At 53.2% G+C, this 7603-nt stretch overlaps 1 protein-coding gene across 1 annotated transcript; it reads right to left on the bottom strand.

Annotated features, from left to right (window-relative positions):
• Window positions 1–5020: 5020 nt before the first annotated feature.
• Window positions 5021–7489, bottom strand: LOC311625136 (large ribosomal subunit protein eL31-like; the record flags this gene model as incomplete). Its single annotated transcript, XM_084889070.1, is given in 4 exon segments — window positions 5021–5100; window positions 5103–5127; window positions 5131–5429; window positions 7450–7489. Coding segments are annotated over 4 exon segments (444 nt in total).
• Between the last annotated feature and the right edge of the window lie 114 nt (window positions 7490–7603).

Below are 7603 nucleotides of genomic sequence, written 5' to 3'. Positions count from 1 at the left end.
CCCAGGCAATTCTAATTTACTGTCAGGGTTGAATCTCTGCTTTATGCTAGACAACTTTTCAAATGGGAAACCAAGACCAGGGAGGGAAATAACCTAGTCCAAGGTCACATAGTGGCTGGAAATAGAGCCGGGGCAGGCCTGACATGGAGCCCCTGGGCAGGCAAATCCCCCTGGGCACTTGGCTTGGTAAGTGGCAGAAGGGCTGGATTTCACCTCCATTTGCCACCTTAGCCAGAGAACCTTTGTGCAGTGAGCAACCGGTACCCTGTATGCAGTGACCCTGCTCTGCGTCTCAGGATTCACAACCACTTCACTCCAGCCACCTCCTGGAGCCCTTCAGAATAAGGGTGCAGGGAGACCAACGGTGTTGTGTGGGATGTGAGTTCATCCCTCACCCCAAGAGCCAGGCAGGGACTTCCCATCATCCTTCAGGGCCCACAGAGGTTGGGCAGGCCCCATCTAACTCCCAAGGTCACTTCTGCAGATAAAGTCAGGATCATAACCAGGAGAGAGAAACATAAACAGGATAGCAACAGCCTCAGCTCAGAAGTCACAAGCCACCTGGCAGGAGACCGCCTGTGGGGAGGCCCCGCCCACACAGATCCAAGTCCTCCTGGCTTCCTTCCTGACCATTTTCCAGACCACATTCTCTACCCTGTGTCTCCCACAATGCCCTGCTCTCTGGCCGCGGCAGCCCCCATGCCCTCCCACCATCACCCACTGTGTCCTCCACTTCTAGACATTTTCTCTGCCCAGGATGCTGCCTTCTGCAGGACCCCATCCCCAACCACCCCAGCACAGAGACTGTCTTTCTCCTCCCGCCTTCCAGCCCAGGCATAAAGCCCACACGTGTCTTGGGATGGAGATTCTCTTATCCTCACACTGGACACTCGTCACTGAGCACTTGCTGTGAACCAGCCCTGGAAGGGTGGGGTGGCCTTGGAGCTAGGAACACAGACTCTGGAGCCACACTGTTCGGGTTGGAACTCCAGCTCATAAGTGGTGTGAGCTTGGCATAGGACTCAACCTCTCTGTGCCTCCGGTCTGGGTGATAGAAACATTACCCATCTCACAGAGCGGCTGTGAAGATTAACGAGTTAAACACATATGTCAAACACAAGGCCCGCGGGCCAAATCCAGCCCGCCAGGCCTTGCAATGTGGCCCGCACCGCGCTGTCATCACTGCACTCCGCTGACAGTTTATGAAATTGTCAGTTTATGACTGTTCAGTAAACCATTCGGCCTGCGATTTAGGCTGGATTTTAGATTTTGGCCCCTTCTCTGATTGAGTTCGACACCCCTAAGTTAACACGTGGAAAGCACTCCCGCTCTTTCCCCCACTAAAGGCTTTATGAACATCGGCATGATTATCATTGCCTACGTCTCAGTCGACTTTATCCTCACAACAACCCAAGGAGTTAGGGACGGTTATGCCCAGCCTACAGGTGAGGAAACTGAGGCACAGAGGGGCTGTCAGGGTGGCGCTCTGCATCTTCCTCTGTGGCCGATGCCTGCAGAGAGAGGACGTGGCTAAACGAGTTGTAACTCGGAGCCCCCGGTTTCAGCTCATGGCTGCTCCTTGAGGACCCACAGGACATAAAGCCAGGTGAGTCCCCTTGACACAGGCCTTCTGGTTGCTCTCAGGCACACCCTGACCCCAGCCAGCCCTGGGAGGGAGGGTGAATGGTGGAGGAGGGCCTTTTAGTACCGTTTGTTCACTAATATCCAGATTGCATCACTGCGTCCCTGTCTTCCCTATCCTAGCTGGAGACCCAGGACACCTGGGGTGACCTGTCCTTGCACGAGTCGCTTCCCCGCTCTGGCCTCCAGCTCCCCATCTGTACAATGGCCGAGGGGATGAGTCTGGACCAGCCGTCTTCCAGTTCTCATTACATAGCCAGCTCAACCCTTCAGATGGGTTCCTGAGGCCCAGCACCCCCGAGAGGCAGGCACTGGGTGAAGCAGGGCCTGTGCACTCGCTCCCTGGGCTCCTGGGGACCTCAGAGCCCACTGTGAAAGGCCCAGGCCACCTCCTCCTGCAGGCTCTCCTGGCTCTGACGCTGCAGGATTCTCGAATCCCAAGCTCAAAAGCTGCCGCTCGCATGGACAGTGTCCCCCCCCAGCTGCCTTTATCTCTCTTTGGTAACAGAGCAAATTTGCTCAGGACCCAGAACAGGGGAACAAGCAAACTGTTGACTCTGAAGCAAAACCTCCCCTTTGGAGGGCAGGCAGAGGATGTGCGTGGGGAGGCCGGCGGCCTCTTGCATAACCGGGGCGGCCTCCTGCCCACCCCGATCTTTTCAGGGTTAGGGGTGAAGCAAACCGCAAACTCATGCCCAGTTAATTTTTTAAGGCAAAATCAACAGGCCCAGCAATGATTAGCAGGCAGGTAAGTTCGTCTTAATTGTGCTGAGGACAGGGAGGAAGGAGGCTCCTGGAGGCCCAAGGATGGGGCTCAGTTATCAGTTAACCACATGAATGTTGTTTCCTTCCAAACCCACTGGCCTTCAGCCCCGAGCTCCCTCATCCTCCTCTCGTGGCGACCCAGTGGCCACCAGTCACTGAGTGAACACTCACTGCCATTCCTGGTCTGCAAGAGGTAGACCCTTGAGGGCTGTGATGGATAAAAGGAGTCCTCCTAGAGCTTGTGGATTCTTGTTAAGGCAAAGCTCCCCCACTACCGCTGTGTGGCCTTGAGCATGTTTCCCTCCACCCTGTGGGGCTTAGCGAGGGGCCGGGTCTGTGGCTCAACCTGCAGCCACTCCCCTGGGGCTCAGTGTCCCCGTCCACCAAATGTCTCCAAGTTCTGCGAGGTCATAATTAGATTAAGTCCACGTGGCCTGTCCCCGGGGGTGAGGAGGGTGGTCTGAGCAGTGTTTTAGGAGTCTAGGGGGCAGAAAAGATGCCCAGGAGAGGGAAGGTGCCTACCTGAAATCTGCTGTCGGTGCCAACAAGCATCAGATCCCAGCTCCAGGCCGAGAGCTCCTCTCAGGTGCGAGGCAGGGGTCCCTCTGGGGTGGGATGGAGCCGCAGGAATGGCCTGTCGGGCCCCCTGGGGCAGGATCTCTTCCCCTCCAGACCTTGGGAGCTGCCAAAGGAAGCAGCCCCGGGCCTGCTGGCTGCCTGGACTGGAGTTTGGTCAGTGGTTGGGGACCTATATTGTGAGAAACTTAGGACTTTGTCCACAAACTGGAATTTGAAATTTCAAAGGGGCGAAACTGAAGGGCCCTACCCCAGAGTGGAGATGGCTCTTGGCTTCTTTCCCCCACGACTTTTGTTCTTTGTCTTGATAAGTCCCTGGTTCCTGCACCACGAGCGGGGGGCGGGGAGAAGAAACGGGAGAGAGCAGGTGGTGAGCACCCAGAGGACGCAAAGGTGCCCGGCGGCCCGGGACATGGGGTCGGGAGGATGCACCTGAGCTTGTACATGTCCAGACGGGCTCCTTGGCTTCTCAGGTCTCTGGGCTCCTGGCAGGGACCGGACAGTGGGCCCGCCAGCCCAGTGCGCCAGAATTCTGAGGTTATTTTGTGGAGCCCCAGGACAGAGGTGGCAGGTAAGGGTCTGAGCCCTCAGCTCCGGAGTCATACTAGAGCTCAAATCACGGCCTCTCTTGTCATGACCTGTATGGCCTTCGGCTAGTCACATCACCTCTCAGAGTCTCTGTTTTATCATCTGTGAATGGAGAACAGTGTAAGGTTCTCAGCTCCGGGCCTAGCACAGACTCCCCAGAAACATCAGCCATTATTATAATTTAAAAGAAAAATACTGAGCCCTGAGCCACTGTCCACACCAGATGCCTGAGCACCCTGCCCACAGCTGGGTCTCAGCAGTCCTTCCCCAACACCCGGCCACCCAGGGAGACACTAAGAGCCCCCCCCCCCACCTCCTTCCCAAGGCCTTAGTTTCTCCTCTGCTGTTACATGTTGAGCTGGGGTCTGATGGCCCGAGGGGGCAGGGCAGAGGTAAAGAGGGCTGCTGAGGAGCATTTGAGATCTTGATCCCTGGCATATGTCAGCAGTTTGGCTCAAATAAACTCTTATAAAAAATGTTAATAAAAGAAGGGCTGCTGAGTTGATGGCGTGGAGGCCAGGGTTTGTTTAGGGCTGGGCATGCCATCGCTAGCAGCGCTTCTGTGCAGGGGACCTCGTTATGTGACCAGTGGGTCAAGAGTCAACCACCAATGGCAGCACTTGCTACTGTCGCACTATAGGCCTACACTTGGCCATTATAGCCCAACTGTCACTGTGAAGAATGTATCAACCTACTCATCGAATGCCAAAACGAAGGCTGAGTGAGGTGGATGGAACCTGACGTCACAACGTTTGGGAAGCTGGCAGTGCCTGGATTTTGACCCAGGTCTTTCTGGTTTTAAGATCTGTGATTAAGGTTTGGGCGGGGCCCGAAGGTGGGACTAGCAACCTTATAGTAGTATCTCATTTAATTGTCACAGCAAACTACAAGTTAGGCCCATTTTACAGAAGGAGAAAATAAGGCGTCAAAAGAATAACTTGCCTGAGACCACAGAGCCAGTAGATCTTATAGGTGGTGGGTTGTTCATATGAGGAACATGTATGAAGAGTACGTTGTTTGGCATCAGCTAAGGGTGGGGTACATCATCTATGCAATAGGTTATGTAAGTTATATGGTTCAGGAGTGGGTAGATTTACTTTTTGGGTATGTTGTGATGGGTAGGATATGTTTGGGACATGAAATAGGTTTCAGGAATGACCCTCATAGACAGTAGGTCATATGTTGTCCATTTGGGAGAGTGTGTATGCCATGGTTTGTATACTTAGCTGCTTGTCATGTGCAGGTTATCTACCTGGTAGTTCTTGTATGCAACCAGTCATGTAAGTGGCATGACATGGCTTACCCTAGTTGATCATAGACCTTATTGAATTTGATCTAAGATGTCAAGTATAGAGACTGAAAGGCGGTTATGTTTGTTACCAATTAAACTCTGACATGCCGACGATCACAGTCCACTTTTGGAAATGTGGAATGTGCCTCTTTTTTTTTTTTATGACAGTTTCATAACTTTATTCAACAAACAGCGGTTAGTTCTCAGCCACAGTAACTGTAGGTTTTTGAAAATGGTGAAGGTACATAGGTGACCAGGGTATGCAGCTAGTTTGGTGAATCTTCATCCTCATTACGTTTCCTTGACAAACGTACCCAGATAACAATATGGGCATTCCTTATTCCTTTGGCCCGGACAGAATTGTTCAGCCCAGCGTCCATGCAAACGTCTGGGGTCCCCATCCCCTTCATGGCAAAATTCCGGGCCTCCTTGAGTGCCCGAGGGGCAGGCCTCCTGAAACCCATGTGGCGGATGCGCTTGTGGATGTGGATGATGTGCTCTCTGGTCACCACCGCATGGATGGCGGAGCGGCCCTTCTCGGCACCCTTCTTTGCGGGAGCCTTTGTGCCTGGCAAGTTGGAAAGACTGGAATGTGCCTCTTGTGTGTAGCATGTGCTGCTAGATTATGAGAGGAGTCACTGTGGGTGGCTTGTCACAGGTGCCAGACAGGTGGCAGGACCTGGAGTCAGCCCTTGGAGGCCCCCCCCCCCCAGAGCTGCCCCTCCTCTCCTTTGTGCTTATCCCTCAGTCAGGTCTCCAGCCCAGCTCAGCACTGCCCCGAGGCCACTGGAGTCAGGATCAGATGTCCCCGGTGGGACCCATCAGTAGTTGAAATTTTCTTCAGGCCCTGATGGACCCTCAAAGTGTGGGATGTGGTGGGGGCACGCTCTCTCTCTCCCTTGGGTTCTTACCCCGTTATAACAAGTGGGCCAGAATCCGCTCCCATTCTGCAGTTCGGGAAATTGAGACCCTGAGAGAGAAGTGACTTAAACAAAGTTATCTGAATAGTGACAGAGCTCCTTCCTACACTCAGGTCTCTCCACCGCAAACCCAGCCTCTCTTCTCCTTCTAAACAATTGCTCTCCCCACCTCCCACCCCAGTTATCTCAGCTCCGAGAGAACAAAGCTACGCAGGGCAGAGAGAAGGCTTTTAATAATTGAAAGAATATGAGGAGGGTTCCTCCACACCCCCTCAAACATGCACCGCCTCACCCACTGATTTGCCTGCGCATTAATTCATCCATTTATTTACTCATTTACTCATTAGTTCCCTCTTTCACTAATTCACCCACTCAGTAATTCACTCATTCACACATGAATTCACCCTGTCTGTAATTCACTCGCTCTTTCCCCCCTCCCTTTTTTAATTTATTTCAGAAAGAGGAAAGGAGAGAGAGAAATAGCAATGATGAGAGAGAATCATTGATAGCTGCCTCCTGCATGCTCCCTACTGGGAGTGAGCCTGAAACCCAGGCACCTGTCCTGACTTGGAATTGAACCTTGACCTCCTGGTTCATGGCAAGATGCTCAACCACTGAGCCACACTGGCTGGGCAAATTCACTCACTCATTAGTTCACTCACCAATTCACCCACTCTCACTAATTGGCTCTCTCACTAATTCACCCTCTCTTAATTACAGTTTTAACAAATCCCTCCACCTTAGTCCTTTCTGCTGAAAGAGGGTAGGCTCCCAGGCCTCCCTCCTTCTACCTCTGCCCAGTGATTTCCACCTTCCACTTTGCAACCTTGCCTCCCAAGCTAGATTGGGAGCTCATGGAAGTGTCTGTGGAGAGGGCAGTGAGGAGTGGAGGTGTGAGGAGAAATGGATGAGCCATGAGCTGAAGGCAGGCAGGTGCAGCTGCACCATGTTCAGGGCCCAGTCCAAAATGAGAAGGCAGGGCCCTGTGGTCAGAAATTATTAATAATTTCAGCAACAGCAGAGCATTAAACCAAGCCCAAGACCCAAGTGTGCAGCGGCTCAGGTGGCATTCCCACAATGCCCACTCCAAAGGCAGGAGATGGGTGGAGAGGAACGAGGAAGACAAGAAGGGGAGTCAGGGAGCAGAAGGCAAAGACACTTGCTGGTCTCCGTTTGGTGCTTTATGAATGCCATCTCAACACTCACACCACGCTCGTGGTTGATTGAGCCTCAGTTTCCTCCCCTATAAAATGCATTTTACCCAAAATCATTCACCCAAGGTCACAATTAATAGGTGGTAGGTGTCTGACTGTAAATCCAGGTCTGTAGGCTGCAAACCTTGTCTCCGCCTGTTCCTGGGGGGAGGAAGGGAACCAGGAGGATGTGACAGGGAAATGGGAGATGGAGTGGGTCTGGGCCTGAGCAGCTGGGCGCTGTGGGGCAATGGTGGCCAGAGTGGGGTCATGAGGAGCAGGGGAGGGGAGTCGGCGGTGAGTCCGCCCCTACCAAACTGCCTATCCATTCTGCCCCTAAAGGAAGTAGGAAATGGGAAAGGAGCTCCCAGGATGAGGATCCAGAAGACTCGTGTCGGGAGCCATGAGGCAGCTTTATCTGAAAGAGCATGAAGGGTGAAAGTCATTGATTTGGGAAGTCATTGAATGTGGGCACCTTGGTGGTGGGCTCTCCGCCCCAGCGTATCAGCTAGCATGTCCGAGTGGCAATGGCTTGGAGGGTGGCCGAGTCAGAGGGTCAAATAAGAGCCGATGAGCCAGCCTCTCTCCATCTTGCAGAATCAATAACTGAATATTGGTAAGGCCCCACC

This window comes from Pipistrellus hanaki (genome assembly GCF_964339955.1).
Source record: "Pipistrellus hanaki genome assembly, chromosome: 6".
Taxonomy (NCBI): Eukaryota; Metazoa; Chordata; class Mammalia; order Chiroptera; family Vespertilionidae; genus Pipistrellus; species Pipistrellus hanaki.
This window is presented reverse-complemented; position numbering and strand designations above follow the sequence as displayed.